This window comes from Ipomoea nil, unplaced genomic scaffold, assembly GCF_001879475.1.
Source record: "Ipomoea nil cultivar Tokyo-kokei standard unplaced genomic scaffold, Asagao_1.1 scaffold0642, whole genome shotgun sequence".
In the NCBI taxonomy this organism is placed as follows: domain Eukaryota; kingdom Viridiplantae; phylum Streptophyta; class Magnoliopsida; order Solanales; family Convolvulaceae; genus Ipomoea; species Ipomoea nil.
This window is the reverse complement of record NW_017617070.1, coordinates 2,747,042-2,771,734: the sequence shown is the minus strand read 5'-3', so window position 1 is coordinate 2,771,734 and position 24,693 is coordinate 2,747,042. Positions and strand designations below refer to the sequence as shown.

The 24,693-nt window shown below is 36.9% G+C and overlaps 2 protein-coding genes across 2 annotated transcripts; one reads left to right on the top strand and one right to left on the bottom strand.

Moving 5' to 3' along the window:
• Positions 1-587: 587 nt before the first annotated feature.
• On the bottom strand, positions 588-1,503 carry LOC109174433 (YTH domain-containing protein 1-like). Its single transcript, XM_019323669.1, has 2 exons — positions 835-1,503; positions 588-788 (listed from the first exon to the last, which is right to left on the bottom strand). The coding sequence occupies exons 1-2, from the start codon at positions 1,501-1,503 to the stop codon at positions 588-590; spliced, it is 870 nt and encodes a 289-aa protein (XP_019179214.1).
• LOC109174533 (pectin acetylesterase 3-like) lies at positions 729-14,821 on the top strand. Its single transcript, XM_019323755.1, has 5 exons — positions 729-739; positions 13,889-14,018; positions 14,105-14,188; positions 14,275-14,408; positions 14,547-14,821. The coding sequence occupies exons 2-5, from the start codon at positions 13,934-13,936 to the stop codon at positions 14,646-14,648; spliced, it is 405 nt and encodes a 134-aa protein (XP_019179300.1). The 5' UTR covers positions 729-739; positions 13,889-13,933; the 3' UTR covers positions 14,649-14,821.
• The last annotated feature ends 9,872 nt before the right edge of the window (positions 14,822-24,693 follow it).

The following is a 24,693-nucleotide window of genomic DNA, read 5'->3' as shown; positions in this document are numbered from 1 at the left end:
TATAAGTTCTATGGAGTTCATTCCATCAACATAACTTTTCTCGGATTCTCGGTGAACTTTTGCTACGGCATCATATTTGACATCAAAGTCAGCATCTCTTCCTATCTTTGAGACATCTTTGATTTTCTCTTGTGTTTTTTGATATCTGGTAAGCTCTTGTTTCCTTTGATTTCATGCTTCTTCTTGCATAAGCCTTTTAGCTTCATTTTCTTCTCTTATTCTCTGGTTCTCCTTCCATTGATAATCTTAACGAGTGTAAGCATCCCTTTTCTTCAACTAGACAGGGAGATTGTATCCTTCAAACCTTAATCCACTTCCTTCTTTGTATTCTTCATAGTCAATGAATGTTCCAGCTCTATCCATTGTTACTTTGTCATCTGTCATCAACTTTCGTTGTGATTTGTCTTCTCTCGATGAGATAGTCCTGTAAAAGAATACTTAGAATATGAACCATAGGAAGGTCTCGGTCTGATTGACTGTCGTCGAGACTTAGAAGGTGCTTGCTGTCTTGATTCGGATGGTGTTTGCTTTTGATGCTCGATAGAAGGTGCATCGCTTGTATGGACGAGAGTTCCTTCATTCCTTCTTTAGGGTTCCTTGCTTCTTCCTTGATGATCTACTTCATCATCATCATCTTTTCTATGTCTCTTTCCCCCCTTTTTGGCATCAGTGGGAGGATCAGAGGGTTTCAACAGTGAGTTAACTTTGACAGTGAGGTCCATGACATATTTTAAAATTTGTAACTGATAGTTGGCCATGGCAGAGATGTTATCACTGGCTGTATCAACCTTCAGACACGATAGATCAACCCGTTCTTTAAGACCAAATTGAGACAGTTTGAGCGTGTTGCTCCTTTGCAACTTTCTCAAGTAGTTCTATCTGTCGGCCAAGGTCAACAGGCTGCGGGGCATGAGAAGTAGATGGCCTTTCCTTTTGTGAATCTTTGACCAAGAAAGTGAGCTTCTTGTTGATGAAAGACATTTGACCAGACAAGCGTGTCATGATTTCAGCATCCTCGATGCGTTGTTCATTGTAGTGTTGATGTTGCTTTTGAAGCGCTTCGACTGTTCGTGTCAGAAGTCTTAAGAATTTATCTATGTCAAGGGTTTCAGCTTCAGTCTGAGTGCCATGCTCAGTTCGACTTGGGACGACAGGTGCCACATCCAACGATGCTTCCCTTTTATCATCATCAGATGCTCTAGGTACCCACGTTTTGGCATCTTTCGAACGACAGTAAAGATCCGTGGGTGGTATCATCACAGTTCGTCCAATGACTGGAGATGCATCATCATCACCATCATCATTACTGTCATAAGAACTTCCACCAGAACCATCTTTCGGTTCATCATCGGTGTCATCACCCAGATCGTCACCCTTATCATCAGTATGATCTTCTTCATCATCATCTTTGTTCTCCTCATCTTCATCCTGTCCGTTCTCACTATCATCATCTATTTTATCATCAATGTGCCCTTCGAGTCCAACATCTTTCTCCTTTTCCATATCACTCTTCTCGTCTTCATTGTTTCCCTTAGGGACATTATCTTCATGAGGTTGCCCATTCACAGTATCTTCAACATTCTTCTTTCATAATCACTCCCTTTAGAGACTTGTTCTTCTCGTGTGTCATCAGGCAGATAAATGTATTCAACAACAGATTTCGTGCCACTGGTATTGCAATGAGGGTCATTCTTGTAGAGCTTTTCAAGTTCGGTCGTGATTTTGGATAGCCGCATGGCATCTCTGAGATTCTTCATTTCAACCTCGAAAGCTGGATCATCGAAAGATGGTTTCACGATTTCAATGCAGACTGGGGCTTTATCTTTTCCAAGACTCCGATGTGTGAATTTGTAAGAGTACGTTCGTGAGATCTTTGGAAGAAGAACCGCCTCATAGACATCTTTCGTGTCCAGCCAGTCTAAGGCAAAAATTTCTTCTGTTTTCATTTCATCGACTCGTGCTAAGAAGACATCGAGAGAATATGTGCGCCATTTCTGCCATCGTAGTACTCGTTGATATTCTTCGAAGATGGACTGACGAAGCAATTGATCTCTCGTTGGTGGTGGAACTGAACTCGTGTCATTGACCTCTTCTCTCGTCTCTTCTGGTAAACCAAGTTCTTGTGGGAGATTTAAGAGGTCAGACGTAGAAGGCACAAACCAGTCCTTTTCTACTATTGCAGGTTCTTGTGTCAGAGTTGGTAAGACCTGTTCTGCAACAATAGGTTCTTGTGGCAAGGAACTTTCGGGCGTGGATTGTTGCTTCTTCATGTCCCGCACAATGGCAAGGGCTTTGGTCAACTTTTTCACAGCAGGTGCATTCGTGGTCTTTTCTTGCCCCCCTGAGCAGCAGGCGAGGATGTAATCGCTGTCCTTCGGAATTTTGAGAGAGTAGAAGCAGGAGGTGGGGCTAATCGAGTCATGATTGTATTAGCTTTGTCATGAAGATGTCGAAAGTTTATTTTCACCGAACCAGCTTGCCGTTTGTTTGAACACTCGTCATCGGACGAATTATCTGCTTGGGTGTTTTCTGAACTGTTGATGTGATGAACTTGTGTGGTAGGGGGCATGACTTGATCTCGAGCTGGAGCCGGTGTATGAAGTTATTTGTGTTGAGGAAGTGAATCAATTGCCATGTTTGTATCAATCGCAGGCTGTGGTGAGGTCAAGAGAGGAGCTGGATCTTTCGGAGTCATGTGTTCACTTTCGTTCTCCGGCACAATAGAAAGAGAACGAGATGAACCTTCTTCTAAAGAATGCTTAACCTTTCGTGATTTTCTTCGATGCTTTGGCGTAGGCTGATCACTTTCAGATGTTATCTTTCGTTTGGATTTGGACTTTGACTCCGAGATGAGCAAGTCCAATTCAATGGCCTTTTGTTTATCATAACCCGAGGGTTTGGACTTCATGTGGCAGATTTTTGAACTCAGTGAAACACTTTCTCGTAAAGGGACATTCTTGAAACGAAGCAGGTAGCCTATCATCAATCCGAAGCCAACTTTTCGCCATATGTTTCCGTCTTCAGTCTTGCCAGCAGTGACATGGACCAAAAGTTGATCAAAGATGATTTTCGACCAATCAACTTTGTAGCGATGTAAGAATGCATGAATCATCTTCAGTTTGTCTTGGGTAACATCATCTGTGCCAGATGTCTTGTGATCAACAATCTTGTTGAAGATGTCTGCCACAAACTCATAGTCAAGACGGAACCACTTCTTCTTCAACGGCCACTTCACATCAATCCGACTTTGAGCATTCTTGATTTGGGCATAGAACGCAATCGGATCATATCCATATAGCAGGAAGTTTGAATGATATGTATCGTCCCGTTCTGGAAAACCAAATGCTTTTTGAATATCCTCCGATGTCAGGGAGATGGGTGTTCCATTAACTTCAGACGTGATTGTAGAGTTATCCGCAGATACAGATGCATTCAAATAGAATTGAGTGACATCAAAAGGATAAAAGAATGTATAAACATGAGTTACAAAACTGTATAAACCACTTTCCTGTAAAAGATGGATGATCGATTCTCCGAACTTCTTGTCAATGGCATATTGTAGGAAACCATGAGCATCCCACACATAACCACATGCGATGAAGTGCTCCCTAGACTTGATGAAGGATTCATCTGATGTTGGAAACGTTAGAAGCTTCTCGGCAGAGGAGGTTTGAACTTCTTTGGGGGCATTGGATTTGGATTTCTTCGCCATTGTTGGGTTGAAGGTTTCTTGAGAGGGTTTGTGAAATATTGAGAGGTTTTTGAAAGTGTTTTGGATTTTTTGAGAGGTTTTAGGCTAATCACGATGGAGATGAAAAGTTATGAGAAGTGTTTGTAGGGTTAATAAGTGGGTATAACCGAATTTGTTTGGGTCGGGTTGATGAATGACCCGGAGTTTGAATTTGAAAGGGTATGGGTAAGTGCAAAGGGTTTGGGTCACATTTGACAACTTGCGTATATAAGGCAATTTATCTGTGGAAATTTTCTGATAGGGAAGATATCAGATAAAAAATTGTCATTCCTCATTTAATGAGGAGAGAGAAATGCACTTGAGTATGGGACAAGGGCAATTAATGCCCGTCCTTTCCGCTGACACGATCAGTCACGATTATGAGTTAGTGGACCGAATTTTTTGGCCACATGATGTATTTCATAACTTTCATCGGATGGTTAAGATAAATCTATCCTTTTTCTAGTCGTTTCACCTTCTTCCATGAGTTGCTTCATGAAGAAGTCTTGGCTTTTCATGTCTCCACAAAACAAATAAAGTTTTGTGAAGATGAATGGTGTTCTTTCGTGTGATCAAGGTCCAAAAGAGATCGTTATTTTGAAACACAAAACATAAAGATGATTGATTATTGAGTACACGAAATATAGATAAGAACAGACAGACTCAATCATCTAGTACATAGCAGAACACAGCGAGATATTCCATTTTCTTCACTTCTTAGCTTTAGCCTTCTGAAGCGCAAGAGTTTTTTCCTTGAGGTAATCCTTTCGGAAGAGCTCGAAGGCGAGAAGATCAGTCAGCACAGAGTCATATTCTGTGTCAGAAGTTTCATTCTCGTTGACTTCCTCATCAGTACCCGAAAGATCGCGAAGCCATAACACATATTCTCTGGTGTGAAGAGGATTGTTGAGGAATTTCTTAAAGGGATTAGTTTTGGTCCCATTTTGTGAAGGAGGTGTTTCGTTCTGATTTGGTGGTGGTGAAATCTCACTTGTTGCAACGAGAGTTGAAAGCTTCTCCAAGCTTTCTCCACTGGCGTAGTGTGTGTTGCCTTTCTTCTTTCGATCAACCTTCCCATGGTCTGCAGCTTCCATTGAGTATGCAATCTCCTTACCTTTGTCCATTTGAGATATTGATTGAGTGATGGCCTCGAATTGAATAGCTTGTTTATATAGTGGTGAAGAGGTCACAGGCTTGATGCTTGTATGATAAGATTGATCAGGATGACAACACCCTGAAGTTTCGAGTTCCAAAACTTTCAGAGTGCCTTAGTTTATCGAGAAAGCTTCAAGACTGATAAAGTGACTTTCTGATATATTCCTGACGCGAGATATTCGTTGATTCGTGTGTGTAAAATAAGAAACAAATAAATTTTCGTCCATATAGGATAAACACGCAACGAGACGATTTTATTAAGGATAGACATAGTGCAGCATAGGATGAGGTTACATTTAAAAGATTTCAAATGAAAGAAGAGCTATTTCTTCTCTTATCCTTTCGTGTTCTTGCTCGCCTCTCCTCTAGCCATCATCATTTTTTCCAACTTCTGACAGAACCATCTAGCAGTCTTGAGTGATTTTGAGCCAGGTAGAGAATCTGGTTCCACATTTGTATCACTGCTCTTGTCAGATTCATTTGTGTTGGTACTCAAATACACTAGATAGTCTCGATCAGCATAAGGATTTTTCCAATCCTTAGCAGACGGAAAGTTGCTTCCTCCTTTCACTGGGGTGGAGCTTCTTGTTGATCTGCAATGGGATTTTCTTCGGATTCATAGACCAGGAATCCATCATCTTGGTTTTGCTGTTCACTGTCCGACGACACCTCCGGAAGAGCTTTCAAGCTATTTCCGGGATAAAGATCCACTTGCTCTTGTCGAATCTTTTGGGCAATCTCTTTTTGCTTTGAGCTCGCATAACTGGTTTACGAAGAGCTATGATCAAGATTTCTTTGTGCGAAGAACGGGAAGAGATAGATGAGTGAATTCCATATTCACATCTCACATCCTTTTATAGCTGAAACTGAATGATAGTGAAATTGAATGACCATTCAATTCTTTTTACGTTAGTCAGCCAAGCATTTATTTCATCTTTAACTAATAACACAAAAGCCAATAAAGACTGATTGGATATGTGACAATCAGTTATTTGTTGGTCCCGTATAATTCATTTGTTAATACTCATGGTAGGAGAATTGCTACGAATCAAATAAAGTTTTGCAACAATTAAAAGAAAATCTTCAAGATAATTCATTAAAGAGCAACCACGGACACTTATTACATGACAAACAACATACTAAGATTCGTGTCCTAAGAGAAGTGAACAAAGACTCAGTTCTTTTTGTCCTTCTTAATGCATGAGCTGTCAACAGAGTCTTTGTCTTCAAATCTAACATCAAGGCACACTCTCACCTCATTTTTCCAGGTGTTGAGGGATACCCCAGACTCTGTTTCGCTGATAGGAGGAGACCAATGAGTTAGAGGCATGTTGTCGATGTAATCCTTGAGATTCTTATCAAAATCCGGGTCTTTGATGTCTTTCTTGAGTTCACGCAGCTCCTGCTCAGTATACTTAGCAAGGATTCTGCTCATTTTTTTTAGGTACAGGAGCTTTGGATTTCTTGGACTTTTTTTGCAACACTGAGGGCATCAAATTTTTTGTTTTTCTGAGTATCCATGTTCAGAAGATGTGAATTGCTTGAAGAATCAGCTGTTCTTAAATAGCTAGAGCAGGGCATTCATGGGTCAATGTAATGATTCTCAAGACCATGGATTTTCTCAAGGATCATTAATTCCTTTTTTAATTTTAGATATTTGCGCTTATCGATGTGGCTTTTGAATCAATGCGTCATTCTTGAGATTTTGACCAAAGATATGTGGGAATCTTAAGAGGTCAGGAATATCCATCATGATATGAACGAAAATAGCATTAGAGTTTATGACTCAAGTAGTACAACGAGAGAGAACAGTGATTTTTAGCATAGAAAGCAAGATGACATTCTTGAATTAAGCTTGCAAAATCAATCCATCTTCTTTTTGTTGCTTGCAGTTGATTTCAGAGGAGTGGACATGTTTGGTGGAGTGCAAGTTGGTGAGAAGTCATAGCTGTCACTTCGTTCTAGTATGCTTTTCACGTCTTTATACTCGTCTAGTTCACTGAGAGTGAGAAATGACTCGTGTGATTCGAGTTCCATTGGCGCATGAATTTGTACAGACGAGAGATCTATTAGACTTTGAGATCTTTCTTCAATAGGATACCAACGAAATGAGGTAGTTGATCCACCCTCTAACTTGCTTCCAGCATTTTTGATTCATTAGCAAACTTTCGGGCATGTTTCAGATAGTACTCCTGGTTTGCTCTAGATTCTTCGAGAATTCTTTCTACAGCCATCTTTTGTTCATCAGATTCGGGTGAAACGAACGTGACTTCTACTTCATTCGAGTGATTCTCCACGATCTTGACGACCTTAGCGTTGGAGATCTTTCGAGTTTCCCTTAAGTATTGCTCTCTTCGAGCCGCTCATTTCTCCGATTATTCGTTCACCTTTTCCTTTCCTTTTCTTTGACTCATACCTGCAAATAAAGAGACTAAAAACACAGTTGAATGAATGGTTAGTGTGAGCCTATCGGTTAGACAAGGATTGTCCTTTTATAGCAAGAGAAGATGTCTCCTAGCGTATAGATCTATCCAACATATCTTTCTTTTGATTTCCTCAAGACTTGCTTTTTGGATGGATTCTTCACAGTACGCATGCTTGTTAAATCATTTCAAGCATGCCAATTTCATGTCGAAGAGTAGCAAACCGATTCTCACAAAGTGGTTTAGTGAGAATGTCTGCTAGCTGATCATATGTGTTGACATATTCGAGTGATATGTCTTTCTTCTCCACATGATCTCGAATAAAATGATATTTGATGTCAATGTGTTTTGTTCGAGAATGTAGGACAGGATTATGTGTAATAGTAATTGCGCTTGTGTTATCACATTTTATGCACACTTCTCGTGCTATCACACCATAATCTTTCAGTTGATGCGACATCCATAGTATTTGAGCGCAACAACTTCTGGCAGCTATGTATTCGGCTTCTGCTATGCTGGTCGCTATTGAATTTTGTTTCTTATTACTAAACCATGACACGAGTCTTCCCCCTAAGAACTGGCAGGTTCCTGAGGTACTCTTTCGGTCAATTCGACAACCAGCAAAGTCAGCATCTGAATATCCAACTAGATCCAAAGATCCTCCTTTCGGGTACCAAAGGCCAACACTTTGGGTTCCCTTAAGATATCTTAAGATCTTTTTGGCAGCACTTAAGTGACTCTCCTTGGGCTTAGATTGAAACCTCGCACATACCCCAACAGCGAAAGAAATATCAGGTATTCAGGTCTACTCGCTGTCAGGTAAAGAAGAGATCCAATTATCCCACGATATTTATTTTGATCAACATCTTTTCCTTCATTATCAATTTCCATTCGCAGGGATGTACTCATGGGAATTTTGACAGAAGTTTTTCCATCAATGCCAAACTTTCGAATTAGATCTTTCGTATATTTAGCCCGATTGATGAAGATTCCATCAGGACATTGTTTGACTTGTAAACCAAGAAAGTAGTTCAGTTTTCCCATAATGCTCATCTCAAATTTTCCTTGCATGAGATTGGAGAATTTTTCACATAAGTCAGGATTCGTGCAACCAAATATAATGTCATCAACATATATTTGCACAAGTAAGATATGGTCATTATTTTTTATTCTAAAGAGTGTTTTGTGAACATCTCTTTTCGTGAATCCATAGCTGATAAGAAAGAGTGACAATGTATCGTACCACGCTCGTGGTTCTTGTTTCAGCCCATATAAAGCCTTTTTGAGAGGATAAACTTTGTCAGTTTCATTATCTATAATGAAGCCTGGTGTTTGTTCTACATAAACTTCTTCCTCAAGGAGACCATTTAAGAACGCAGTTTTTACGTCCATTTGATATACTTTGAAGTTTTTGTATGCTGCATAGGCTAAGAACATTCGTATGGCTTCTAATCTTGCAACTGGTGCGAAAGTTTCATCAAAATCAATGCCTTCTTCTTGGCAATAGCCTTTTGCCACAAGGCGAGCCTTGTTCCTAACAATTTGACCATCCTCACTCATCTTGTTCCTGAAAACCCATTTTGTTCCAGTTACGTTCTGATGAGTGGGTCTAGGGACAAGTTCCCAGACTTTGTTTCGTTCAAACTGGTGAAGCTCTTCTTGCATAGCTATAACCCAATCTGCATCATTCACAACATCATCAATTGTTTTTTGCTCTATTTGAGATAGAAAGCAAGCCATCATACTTTCGTGTATTAAAGCACTCCTTGAATATTCCCAATAACTTGGTCAGGTGGGTGATCTCTAAACCACTGTAGATCTGGTTCGAAAGATAAAGTTTGATTTTGAATATTCATCTCGGGTATGTATGGTAGTTCAACATATATCATTGGTTCGTTTTGTGGTTGTGATGAGGGTGCATTTTCTCTATTTGTAATTTCTGGTTCAACCTGTACTTCAGGTTCATTCATTTTATTTCTTTGATATTTGATGTAATCATCCTCTTGGTCCGAATCTTCTTATTCTCTTTGACTTGGTTCTGCTTGTATGCTAAGATTTTTGATGGATATGTCGTCTTGTGCAGCTTTTTGAACGTTTTCATCAAATTTAACGTGGATAGATTCTTCAATGACCATGGTCCTTTTGTTTAGAACTCTGAACGCTTTACTAGTTGAAGAATATCCCAGGAATATTTCTTCATCCGCTCTTTCATAAAATGCTCTCAAATGATTTTTCCCATTGTTGTGAATGAAGCACCTGCATCCAAAGATGTGAAAATAACTGACAACAGGTTTCTTACCTTTCCATAACTCGTATGATGTTTTGTTGTGAGCTTTGTTGATGAGGGAACGATTTTGAGTGTAGCACGCGGTATTAATGGCTTCGGCCCAGAAGCGCTTGGGAAGACCTGAATATGCTATCATGGTTCGGGCGGCTTCCTTCAAGGTTCTATTTCTTCTTTCGGCTACTCTATTCTACTGAGGAGTTCGTGCGGCCGAAAGTTGATGGAAAATTCCATTTTTTCCACAAAAGTCTTTAATATCTTTGTGTACAAATTCCGTCCCCTGGTCTGATCTGATCCTTATTATGCTGAGACCTTTTTCATTTTGCAATTGTCATAATAAGTCTGGTAAGACTTTCTCAGTCTCATTCTTCTTCCTTAAGAAGTGCGTCCAGGTATATCTTGAGTGATCGTCTACAACGACAAGAGAATACTTTCGTCCACTCAGACTTGCAGGATCAACTGGATCGAATAGATCCATGTGTAGCAAACTTAAAGGACGAGAGTTGGTGTCAGATGATTTTGACTTGAAAGATGCCTTGATTTGCTTTCCTTTCTGACATGCATCGCAAATTCTGTCTTTAATGTAGTTAACTTTCGGTAAGCCTTCCACTAAATCTTTCTTGGACAACTTATTGATGGTTTTGAGGTTCAGATAACTCATCTTGTTGTGCCATTCTAGGCTTAAATCTGCATTACTAGTAGCAACAAGACAAACGTTAGCTTTAGAAAGTTCCCAGGCGACTACGTACATGTTTTTCTTTCGCTTTGCCGTGAGAACAGTGTCATTATTTTCATTGATGATGACTTTGCATTTGTCCTTGGAGAATTCTACTTTGTAGCCTCTGTCACAGAATTGGCTTGTACTTAGTAGGTCGAACTTGAGTCCTTCAACATGTGAGACTCCTTTAATGGTTATTCCATTTCTGATGACATCTCCAACACCTTTCGTTTTTCCACTTGATTCCCCTCCAAAAATAACTTTTGGACCGTTAATTTCTTTATAGTTGCTCAAGTTTGATTTATCTCCGGTCATATGTCTTGAGCATCCACTGTCGACATACCACATGACCTGTTTTCCGTGAAATAAAAAATTATATAACTTTAGGTACCCCTTCGGCTTCGGGTCCTTGAGGGTTAGTGGTCAACTTTGGGATCCATACGAACCTAGAGTTAACTCGACTCATTCTCGGTTCTTTGTACCCATTAAAAACACGATAATCATAATAGATTTTAGCAAAAGTTTTAGCTTTGTATCGCTTTTGAAAATAGTCACCGGGTGGATTGCGATACTGCTTAGAATAATTGGTTTGCTTATACCGATGTATTTTCTCAAATTGCGTTTTTAACAAAGGTTCGGGATAAACAAGTCAATCCTCTTCAGATGGTCCACTCCATCCATTTCCTGTCATTGGTCTTCTAAGTGACCTCTTGGCATGTCTAGTTCGTTCCCCTTTAGGAATTCCTCTCAGAGGATCCTTTCGTGCATACCTGGAACGATTTTGCCTCTGATTATTATTCGGGTTTTCCCTCACTTGGTTATTCCTTGTAGGTTGACCTTTTTGATGGTATAGACTCGGTCTATTACCATTTGATCCATTCCTTTTGATATTGGTATTATGCCTAGGATTACCTTTCAAGTGATTACCATTCCGAGGTTCCACAATTCGTTGTACAGCCTTTCCTTTCGGTTGGCTTGTTGATTGTGGTTGAACACGATTGTTAATCTCATTCATTGGCTCAGACACTTGGGTAGGGCCTTGAAAAAACGCAGACTTAAAGCTTTCACTAGAGTAGACGTTTGTGGGCTTGTTCAATAAAACATGTGAAGGGGAGCTGAGGTCGTAACCAATTCCGGTTCTTTCCCCAGGCGGTTATGATCCATTCACCAATCGATCCATTAAGTTGGATGAACTGTTAAATGAATCAAGAACCTCACGCAATTTTTGCTCCCGCAACTCTCTTTCTGTACACTGCTCTTTAAGAAGATGAACTTGCTTTTCGAGCTGATCTTTTGCGATGGCTAGCTTTATGTTATCGATTCTAACTCACCTTAGCTCATCATAGCTGATCAATAGTCGAGAGTTTTCTTCCTTTAACTCAGAGTATGTGTTTTTGATTACTTTGAAATCCATCATCATCTCAAAGATAGTTTCATTTGGATTTCTTTCACCATCAGAACTGTATTCTATATGGCATGAAAAGGATGTTTGAGAATTTACCTCATCATCATTTGCAACTAGGCAAAGATCATTCGTTTCTTCTTCTTGGTTGAATAGGCATAGAAGACCTTTTTCTTCTTCTGAACTTTCACTTTCTGAGCTCGAGCTTGAGGTGCTTGATTCGGGTTGTGCTTCTTCAGCTGGTTCATTGACCACCATCGCCTTTCTTCTTCTTTCGTTCCAAGAATTTGATGATTCTGGCTTATCGCTTCGCTTGGTGGACTCGCCTGTTTCTTTTGGTGAGTTCTTGTTTGCATTATTTTCTTGATGTTTGCTGACTATTGGGTGAAGACAGTTCTCCTTGAAGTGTCCTGGCTTTCGGCAATTATAGCATAGCATCTGCGAATCCATTTTCTCCTATTTTAACGATTGAGGGGATCTTTCATATTGCCTTCGGTTTGATGATCGTTGAAAGTCTTGGAAGTTGTTCTTCCTCATGAACCTTTTCATTTTTCGCACAAACAAAGCATACTGTTCGTCAGAAAAGAAATCACAAGAGTTAGAGTTCGACCTGCTTGATGTTGATGATTGTTGATTGGCCATCAGGGATAAATTACTTGTTTCGGGTTCTTCAGATTCCCTTGGCTCATGCTCGAATTCATATGCTTTGAGATCACTGAAGATCTTGCTCGTGCTGGTAGTTTTCATGTCTGTGTGATCTCTCATTGCTGTAACCTTCATATCCCAAGATTTTGGAAGCCCTCGAAGAATCTTTAAGTTCTTCTCCCTTTCGGTTAGCTCATTTCCAAGATTTGAGAGATCACCCATGAGTTTTGTGAATCTGAGCTCCATGTCAGTGATGGCTTCATTTGGCATCATTTTGAAGTCCTCAAATTTCTTCATGGCCACGGTGAGCTTGTTATCTTTCTCCGGTTCATCTCCTTCTCTCAAACTCATAAGAGTATCCAAGATTTGCTTCCTGTGGTGCATTTTAGTACTCTTGGGAACAGCGAGTCATCTAGAGACTTGTACAGAATGTCTCGTGCAACATTGTCCAGATTTGCTCGAGTTTTCTCATCTGAGGTGAGTTGAGATTTCAGCTTAGGTATCATGGTCTCTGCATCTACTCCTTGTGCAGCAGCCTGAGTATTTACCATCATTATGGTAATAGGATCTGTGCTTATCACATCCCACATCCCATCGTGGATAACTGAAAGATGTGCCTGCATTCTGACTTTCCAGTCATCAAACTTAGAGAGGTTAAAGGCAAGAGGCCTAGATTTATTAGGATGCTCTCTTTCCATTTCTTGAAAATAGGTGCAAAGATAAAAAAAATTTTAATTTATGCAAAGTTTTATAAAAGGGATCTACCAAGCTGTAAAGCAAAACGTTTACCGTACAAGGCAATCGCTCTGATACCACTTGTTGGTCCCGGTAGGGTTTGAATGAGTCTAGAGGTGGGGTTGGGGGGGGGGGGTGTGAATAGACTCTTTTCGATTTTTACGAGTAACCACCTTTCGGGGTTATACGCAACGGAAGTTAAGTTAACTTTTAGGTTTTCTTTGCACAGTTTCGTGTAAAAATAAACTTAACGTTTGGTCGATGTTGTGTGATATGCAATGCACGAAACTAAAAGCGATAAGAAAAGAGAGAGATGGACAGAGAGATTTTTATAGTGGTTCGGCCAACTGTGCCTACTCCACTCTTCTTTCACAACTTGTGAAAGGGTTTGCACTATCACTCCTAGTACAAACTACTTCAAGATGGCTTCCTTGATCATTATGCTAGACAACCACTTGAAAGGTTTTTCAACTCTTGAAGTTTACTCTGCCTCTATCAACTTCTTCCTAAGTTGAGTTGTTGGAAAGGAAATCTGATGAGTCTCCAACAGGGTGAAGCTTGTCTTGACGTCTTGATGGATCTTCGCTTGATGAAAGTACAAGACTGCTTCAAGTTGTGAAGAATGAGAATAGTATGCCTTTGAAAAACTTCACAACAAACACTGGTTATGAAAAGCTGAGAGAATGGAACTGCCTTAAGGAACTTTTCTTTAGATTGAGAGAGAGTGTTAACCAGCACCTTCTTCAATGGAGAAGAGAGCTATTTATAGGTGGAAAATTCCATACGTTGGAGGGAGATGAAATAAAAAAAACATCTTCCAACGTTATGTAACTTCGAGTTTATGCAGTGCTTCCAACCAAAAAAGTTGGTGGAATATGTGAAGTCGCCCCTGTTTATTTTCCAATCAGGGTTCGATTCATTTCAGGTTAGCTCCACTTAATATATTGGTATATTTACATGCTTAATATTAATTTTATTTTTTGGTAATTTTAATTTGTGGCTTCTTAATTAGTGCGAAACACTTTCTCAATGGATTTGTACCAGGCCATTAAGAATCATTCATCAATTAACCCAAGCCATATGGCTCTGCTACAAGGCATGTTCGCATTTTTATTACAAAATAATTTTATTCAAAAAATTAAATTAATTTCAATTTGACATTATTTAAATTTTTTGTTTCAGATTTTAAACAACAAATAATAATGGCATTGCCACACTCCTCTGCGACCAAAGAATATATTGTGACTTCTACTTTTGGGCATAGCTTTGCTTTCGCCTCTTATAAGAAGCCAATGTTTGCAGATACGAATTCTGAGGTAACAAAATAAAGTCTTGTATTAACATTAAAAAAAAAAAAAAAAAAAAAAAACCTGTCTTGTAGTCTTTGCGGACGAAGGACCACGAGGAGGTAACCTATACATTATGACATATAATCTTTTTTTTTTTTTTACCAGCCCATCGAGAGAGCATTCCGTGACTGGTATTTTGACAAACAACCTATCAATTTTATAGACCCAAGCAATGTGCCATATTACCCAGGCACATTGTCAAATTAAACAGGTTGTTTTGTTCACTAAACCTCTCACACTGGAAGTTGAGGAAGCTGACAGAAAACATGAAAACTTGATTCAGGTTGCAACACATGTAGATGCAATATGGACTTGTAGATTTGCACAATGCTGAAAATATATATAGATGTAATGAAATTGTCTACCTTTTATAATTAAAGGTTTAGTTTTTTTTTTTTTTTTTTAGGTTTATGATTTTACTTTTTAAATTTGGTTTAAAAGTTTACTTAAGAGTTTATTACTTATTGTTTACCTTTAGAGAACACCTAACAATAATATAAAGTACACTGAGCAACAATTTGATTTAATTAATGAAATTAATTAAAATATCATAATAGATTTAACAAGAGTTCGACCAAGAATAAGCACCGGCCCCTACAAAGGATAAGAATAGTATATATATATATATATATATATATATATATATACATATACATATACATATACATACATATATATATATATATATATATATATATATATATACACACACACACACATATATATATATATATATATATATATATATATATATATATATATATATATATGATCACAAGTGAAGAAAATTAAAAATTAATCTCAACTTTACATGTGAAGTAATCATAGAAATCATACCAATTTTTTTAAAAAAGGACATTTTCGTACTCACAAACTTTGTTATACAATCTAGATTTACATGGGGGTACCCATGTAAATCTAGATTTGTGTGTATATATATTGTCATAACGGATAAGATGATCAAATTGAAAGGATATTAATACTAACTTGTGAAATTAAATTTTCCTCTTTTTAATAATTATTAAAATATAAATTAAGTTTATATATTTTACGCAGAATTGATGTATTGAATTAAATTATAATAGTTATTATTATGCTAAATTTCATTCGTAAGTAATGGTGGGCAATCAAATGAATCAATCATTGTAGAACATGAAAATGAATCAATCACGTGGGTACATACGTGGATAGAAAATTATAAATTAGTAAAAATAAAAATAGACACCTTCATTAGTGGAAAAAAAGTTTGTTCAATTAAAATAAAATGACAATAAATGTTCTTTGTCGCCTATCCTTTTCTCTATTTTATTGCAATATAAAAGTAAACAAATAATATAATATACCAATTACTATGTAATTTGATGAAATTTCAGTTATCATTTTAAATGGATGGTCATAGGTTCCATCACTTTCTCTACCTTTATTATAACATTGGTCTGTTGGTATAAACTAGTTGGTTTGTAAGTTTAATTACGTATGAATATGTTGAGTGGAAAGGTTTTTTATTTTAATAATAATTAATTTATAATTGAATGTATATAGTTTCGAGAGAAATTATATTGAAAAATTGTTGTTAATCCATTCGTTAATCATACATTCACTGTTTGTTAAAACAAATACGGTGACATTTTTGTATATAATTAAACTTTGAAGTGAAAGTAAATTGTGATAAAAGTGCAAGTAACAATTTTATATAGTGCATCTAAGTACAAGTAAAATGTATTAAAAGTGAAAGTAAAATGTATTAGAAGTGCAACAAATTAAATAATATATATTGAGCATCAATATTAAGTGCACTTAACGTTATCATTAGTTGCATCAAACGTTATTAGGGATGGCAATGGGTCGGGTGTGAGTCGGGAAGGACTACATCCATCACCCGATCCACCTTATATTTTTCTCCACCCACCCCCACCCCTAACCCGCATTGGGTAGGCTTTTTCAAAACCTACCCCACCCCCACCCGGTGCGGGAGCCCACTACAAGTACTCACCACTTACTATCTTTTTTTTTTTTTTTTGCCATAAAATAATATATGAATTACTTATAATAACAAAATAATAAAATTCATTAGTCATACTAAAACATAAAATAATACAAATATTTAAATATAATAACTAAATTGTTAATTTTTAAAAATAAACTTAATAGTTTAGATATAAAAATAGTAAAAAGTTACACGAAGTTATAAAAACTTTTATAAATAACTACATACTAGTTTTTATTTTAATATTATATATATTTAGACACATACATATGGGTCGGGTGGGATTCTATTCGGGTTTTATACATAGAACCCGAATTCAACCCGACCCACCGTATCGCGGGTTTATTTTTTTTAAAAGACCCACCACCCAAAAAAACCCGACCCATGCGGGTGGATTCGGGTGGATATCCGCGGGGCGGATTGAAATTGCCATCCCTAAACGTTATCACTAATTGCATCCGTATGAAAGACGTTATTATTAGATGCACCAATGTTAAAATGGTAAATTACTTGCAGTATTAACTGGAAATGATTGTACTTTTAAATAATTTTACTTGCACTTTTATGTGCACACTTGCATCAGTTACTAGCACTTTTAATATATTTTATTTGCACTTTGCACCGAAGTTCGAATTATTTACGAAAATGTCACAGTGTCTTTTTTAAAAAAAATTACATCTGATCCGTTAAATATGAACACGTGGACAGCTATAATTGATTCGTAGTTCTTTTTTTTGTGCAACCATTCTCACCTGAGTGTGGCTCTCTCTCTCTCTCTCTCTCTCTCTATATATATATATATATATATATATATATATATATATATATATATATATATATATATATATATATATATATTTCAGGGCTGTTCCTGGACATGATTGCCTAGGACGCTTGCACAAGGCCCCCTTGAATTTGGGGGCCACAATTAGAGAACATATATATAGTTATATACATATACTTCACTGCCTGCTGTATAGTATATGTATATATATAATTTTTTATTTTTTAACAATTGGCCCCAAAATTTGGGGGCATAATTGTAGAAAAAAAAAATTATATAGTTATATATGTATATTATGTGAGTTATATATATATATATATATATATATATATATATATATATATATATATATATATATGTTCTATTTGGTAAAATAATTAGTTTATCTGTCAATTTTAATTTATTTGACTATTATTAGAAGTTTGACTTGATTAAAAAAAAATTAATATAAGTGTTTGGTTAATCAGCTTTTTGTAACTCAAAAAAATTGCTTAAAAAGTAATTTTTTCAATTGGATTTTTTAGAAAATAAATTATACCAAACAACTATCAGCTAACATCTAATTTACCAAACACCTTTCTACAATCAGCTAATATTATCAACTAGGCATATCCTCTAATTACCCAATCAAATAACAGCTATTAGCTGACATCCATTTACAAAACGAGACCCTAATTTTTTTTACAATTAGGCCCCAAATTTGGGGACAAATTTGTAAAAAAATAAATAAAAAAAAATTATATACTTATATACATAGATTATATGAGGATTGTCAACCCGATTACCATTTCAAAGATGTTCATAGGTTTGAACCCCGGTTGTGGGGGCTTAGATTCTTTGATTTTCTAGAAGTGGTCTGAGTGGAGGTTGTCGGTCGGTAGTATACTGTATACAAGTTATGAATTTTGAAAACTGAAGTTCTTTATTAGGTAGTTTAATCAGGATCTAGAGGAGTGGTCCAAGGTGTACAAAAAAAAAACTCTTGGATGTAAATTGTCACTACTACAGAAAACGGTTTTAACGTCGGTTAAAATACCCCATTTAACGTCGATTATCTTTCGACGTCGTCTTAAGAGACGTCGTAAGTAAATGATACGACGTCATATGTAATATACGGCGTCGGGTTTTAGGTAAAAGCCGACGCCGTATATATATATATATATATATATATATATATATATATATATATATATATATATATATATATATATATATATATATATATATATATATATATATATATATATATATATTTTAAAAAAAAATAATTAACATACGACGTCGGCTTTTAGGTAAAAGCCGAAGCCGTATATATTTATTATTTTTTTAAAAAAAAAATAATTAACCTACGGCGTCGGCTTTTAGGTAAAAGCCGACGCCGTGTATATATATATATATATATATATATATATATATATATATATATATATATATATATATATATATATATATATATATATATATATATATATATATATATTTAAAAAAATAATTTACATACGACGTCGGCTTTTAGGTAAAAGCCGAAGCCGTATATATTTATTATTTTTTTAAAAAATAATAATTAACCTACGGCGTCGGGTTTTAGGTAAAAACCGACGCCGTATATATTTATTTTTTTTAAAAAAATAATAATAACATACGGAGTCGGCTTTTACCTAAAAACCGACGCCGTATGTTATTATTTTTTTTTATTTATATGCGTTTTATGTTTTCTACCCAACCTGTATCAATTTTCAAATCCTGCGCAGCTAGCAATTTAACATTCAACATTCAACATCAACTAATTTATTAAACTAATTCAAACTATTAAACATGAAACTAATATAAAGAACACAATTCATTAAGCTAATTCAAGCTACTAAACATAAAACTAATATAAGTACCACAATTCAACAAAACTACTAAACATTAAGCCAATAAACATAAACTAATTTTAAATGTAAAATATCAAACTATTAAACATGAAACTAATATAAAGAACACAATTCATTAAGCTAATTCAAGCTACTAAACATAAAACTAATATAAGTACCACAATTCAACAAAACTACTAAACATTAAGCCAATAAACATAAACTAATTTTAAACGTAAAGTGTCAACTAAGAAGCGTTTTATTAACCCATTCATCAATAAGAAACTTAGACCATTTGTCTCTAACTTCATCAATCTCTTTTTTGTTGTAGGGCAATCTTCCTTGTCTTTCCAAAGCCTACAAAGTTCAAAAGAAATAAAATTAATAAATAAGCAAGTATTTTTAAACATTTGAAGCCAAAAGATATATTAAGAAATTACTTGCCTTATCCATTCCTTTGCTTAGATTGTTGGAAACAATTTCCAACATGAACTTCATCACATAATAACCACATTCGGTGGATCCCTTTTGTATAGCACACTACATTGAATTACAATAAAAATAAAATAAATTAATAAAAAAAAAACAATAAGTTTGCATGTTTTACAAAGTGAATGAAGTACTTACCGAACATATAGTCCATTTTGGTGAACGATTTTGTTTCTTTCCACTCATCATGTTTGTTGCAGTTATACACATATTAATATAAGACATAGAATATATATAAATACTTGGCAACACTAGTTTAATGATAACTACTAATTAATTATATAAATTTACATACGTTTCCATTATATGTTTAATGTCTTCACGCGGCCCATGACCAAGTGAATCAAACCAAAAAATTTCATTTAGTCGAGGACAAACCGCCATCAACATCCAATGCTCACTACAAATAAATAATTTATTAGTTTTAAGTGAATATAATATATAATAAAAATATATTATATATAAGTACTTTTATTTAAAACGTAATTAATACTTACTTGAGAACATATGGGGCTAAGTATACCAATTTCTTCCCCGACTGCATGGTGGCATTTATATATGATTTCCTGTCTTCCATATTATTCATTTGTGGTTGAATCCTGTTGGAGATAATGAACCAAAATCGTTTTAATATCGTAAAATAATATTTATATATACACACACAAGTATATAAAATATTATTTGATATTTATCCGAAATACATATATACACATACAAATATATATATAACGGATCCAACGGTTATGTATATATATGTATATCTACGAAAAAGATATACCAATATATATCAACCAAAAGGAATTTATAATACACATATTATAATTCCAACCAAACTATAACATAAAAGGAGGATTTTTGCTTAGAAGCATAATCCAAAACCGAAAGAAGGAAATGATGGCTCGTGTTTGGGTACGGGTTTTTAGCGTGAGTCAAGAGACCACTCTTTCCTTAAAACCTTATTTGCCACCTCCCAAAAGTGCTAGGAGCGCCGTGGCCTAGGTTTCCCAGGATAAAACGCGCTACGGTTCGACGTTTGAGCACCCAAACGAACGAACCCGGCGAACTAGAGCAACAGCCTTGAACACAATTAGGCTAAAGAAAGGAGTAGAAGTAGAAGGTTTTGAAGCTTGAAAACTAATTTCGTGTAGAGCTCTTTTACTTGTTCGTAGTGTGTAAAGCTTCTACCTTCTACCCCTTCTTATATAGGGGAGGAGTACTTAATAGCATTTATCATGGCCTTAATTACACGTTGTGTAACATCTGAAACAGCAACCCCCATTAACAGCATTTATCATGGCCTTAATTACACGTTGTGTAACATCTGAAACAGCAACCCCCATTAACAGAATTAAATTCACAATTCAAAACTGGAGTTGGCTATTGCATAACTTGCCCGCAAGGCCAGCCAATTTCCGGACGACATTCGTGCCCGTAGGTGCCGGCGCACACGAGCTCGGGCTTGGGCTTGAATCAAGCCTTTCCGAAGTCATCTCTAGTTGGAATTTGATTTGCACCCCCCCCCCCCCCCCCCCGCGCGAGAGAGCCTCTATGCTATACAATTCTACAAGCTCTAAAAAAGCTCTTGTATAAAAGGGGGGTCAAATCCTCTTTCCAAACCAATGTGGGACAAAAGCTCACTTTTTCCCTTCATTTTTCCAACCCAATGGGTCTACTTTGAGAATCAATATCTCATTCACCCATTATTCGTTTTGAGCGTACAATATATCAATCTCTTCGTCTCACTACGAAGAACCCGAATCCACTTTGACCCGACCCAAATCGGAAGTGGACCCCACTGATAATTGTACCACAAAATAGCCACTTAAAATGCCATTTTAATGCTATTTTTCCAACAATCCCCCACATGAATGAAAAATTGATTTTCGGGGTATTTTGAAATCGGAAACAATTGTGTTCAAACGGTCGATCCCTGCATAGGATAGGTAGGGAGTCACTATACCCTTTGAACCTTCCCTTGTGAAGAAATGTTTACTCTACTGGCTGTTCGGTAGAACGCGATGTCTTTGAACCGACTGCCGTTTGTGTAGACGATGACATATCTCACACAGGAACCTCCCAACCATGCTCTGTTCTCATGAGTGTGCCCATTTTGGTCGTGGGTCACCGTTCCTGGTTCTACGAGAGTTTCTAAAGAATTGTGCCCAACAATTCTCCTTTGAAGCGACCCTCACTTCTCTCTTACATAGGTGATTCTTTCTCGAGTATCCCGCATACTCAAGAATCATTAAAGCATCAACATGCTAGCCTCGTGCGGGAGTCACTGTTTCTAATGAGGAGTGGTTGGGAGTCCGAGACCCCCACAGTGACACGCTCCGTTCCATAATTTAGTTGTCCCATTGAACCTAGGTGCCAGCTAGGTCGGGTATCCACTATAGAACTTTTAGTCCAAGGGCTTTAGACCCATTCCTCGTTCCAACTTCTCAACAACCATTTGCTTACCCTCGGGTTAGCGAGTTAGCGGCCGCTACGTTATCTTTTGACATCACGTAGTCAATAGAGATAACCTCCGTTGTGCGAAATTGTTTAATGGTATTATATCTACGACTTATAAGTCTAGACTTACCATTCCACATTTAACTCTGTACTTAACCAATTTTGGCTTGACTATCGCAATGCACACAAATTGGAGGTACGAGTTCACCACTAGGAACATTCTCGAAATAATAGCATAGTCATTCGGCCTACTCGCTCGCGACACGAATGTAAGGCTCTCAGCTTTGATCCCGTCGGATCTTAGCTATCACAAATCATTTCGAGAATTTCCATCCAACCGACTGCACTTGCCTACGTAAAGACGTAGCCTTTGATGGATTTATCATCCTTTGATATCCCGTTAACATGCTATACTTTCCAAGTACAGCTAGATATCTACACGTAGTGCAGTCCAAGGTCACGAGCATACCTCAAGTATCTCATAACTCTCACTATTGCCTTCTAGTGCGCATCATAGGGTTACTCAGATGTCTACCAAGTTCGTTAACCGCAAAGGCAATATCTGGCTTAGTACAACCCATTTGATACAATTAAACTACCAATAACCTGAATGTATTCTCCACGAGAATTACAATCTCCATGATTTTTGGCTAGTTGTACGTTAGTATCTAACGGTGTCCAAGCCACTTGATTATCATCCTTGAAAGGATTCAATCAACTCGCTGAGATTGGCCTAACACGAGACCATACGGTCTTCTCACGATTTTAATCTCGAAGATTAAATCTGCCAAACTCACACCTCTCATGTCAAATCTCGAATTTAACATGTTCTTGGTAGAATTGATCATTTGATCGTTACTACCCACGTTGAGTTTATCGTGTATAAACAAACAGTGATATCACCGTCTATCGTACGCAATACGTAGACCCACTAGTCACTTTTATTTATACTAAACTCGTTGGTCATCAATGCATGATCAAAACCTCACATGCCAAACACTAAGGCAATTGTTCTGAATCATACCATGACATTACCAAATACACACTTTCTTTTCACATCGTGGAACCACAGACCCTCAGGTCGTTCCATGTCTACTAAGAAAGCGACACTTCCATTTTGATGAACTTCCAAGTCTCGCTAAACGACTTTGGCAAGTATCGTTCTAATGGATTCCATTCTCATCACAAGAGAATATATATCGAAGTAACCGTGGCATTCGCGTTGCATGTAATCTACAATTACAAGCCTGGCCATTTTACTTCAATATAACCAACCAGTTTTATCTTCCGACTAGTGATCCACTTAGGATCCAAAGGCTTTACAACCTGGAGGAAGAACAACCAGTTCCAAGTGTGATTCTTTAAGATAGAATCTATTTCACTCTCAATAGCCTCTCTCGGGTTGGTCCATCTGTAGAAGTCACCACTTCTACATATGTTCGAGGCTCATTTTCTAACAACCATGTCAGAAAATCCAATTTATTTTCTAGTAAACGAGTTAAATTGTGCGCATCACACTCTAACATGTACGTCAGAAAATCTGGACCAAAGGATTTTTTTTTCCAATCCTAGCTCTCTTGCTACGTCTAGCTTTGAGCTCGGGTTCTCTTTCATACCCTTCAACCATAGCTACGCCGAAAGTTCCTTTCAACGTGCTAGGTCCTTTATTGATCCTTCACAAAAATACATCTTCCAAGAACGATGAATTTCTTGAATCAATCTTTCGTGTTCTTATGTACATCCAAACTCTTGGACTCGTGTACTAAGAACCAATACACACCTTTGGCAAGACACCCCCACATTTCGGGCATTAGTAGGAAACTTCCTACGTACCCACAATTCGTAAGAATTTCATGTGGGCAACCTTATTTAAAAGGTATTTACTTGTCCAAAGTATCGTCTCACCCCGAACTTATCAACGTATTGATATTTTATGTTCGGCAACAACGTTCGATTGAGGTGAATACCGTACCGTACGCTCGAGTACGACACTAACGCTTGCGCTGAAATCGCCAATAGGTGTTTTTTTTTTTCCACCACATCGATTGTTCGTAACCGCATTAATCCACGATTAATTTGGTTTTTCTCTTTTTTTATTCTTTAAAGAATAAACATGTGTTACACGCTAACACATCTCGTAGGTGCTGACAGATTAGCCCTCACGAATCCATTCGGTTTTGACCGAAAGGCCACATACCCGAATCAATGCTTCCGAAATTGAAGCACGAATCAGTGCTTAGTAGTGAAGCACGAAACATGCTACCAAACTAACGCACCGATTCCAAAGCAATCTCTATTGCTTTAAATTATAAACTCACAGCAACATTCGGTTGCTTAATTTATAATTCCAGTGCTACTTAGCACTAGGATTATTAGTTAATTACACAATTAACCAAACCTCCTTTCGTGCTAATCACATAGCACTTTTACAACGCTAAATTTAATTAGCCACATACAGAAGGTTTAAGCTAAGTAAACCAATCATAATCTAGCACCTTTATTGCTATTACCAAAGCACAGATGCTTAAGTTTTCAACACCTAAAGGTGCAGCCACCAAGTGGCCGAAAGTGCCTAATTAAGCACTCTACCTAGTGCTTAATAGCACTGTTACAGTGTTGTAATTTGCACTTCAAAGTGCCAAATAACACTTTCCATTAGTGCTACAAAAGCACTATTCACCA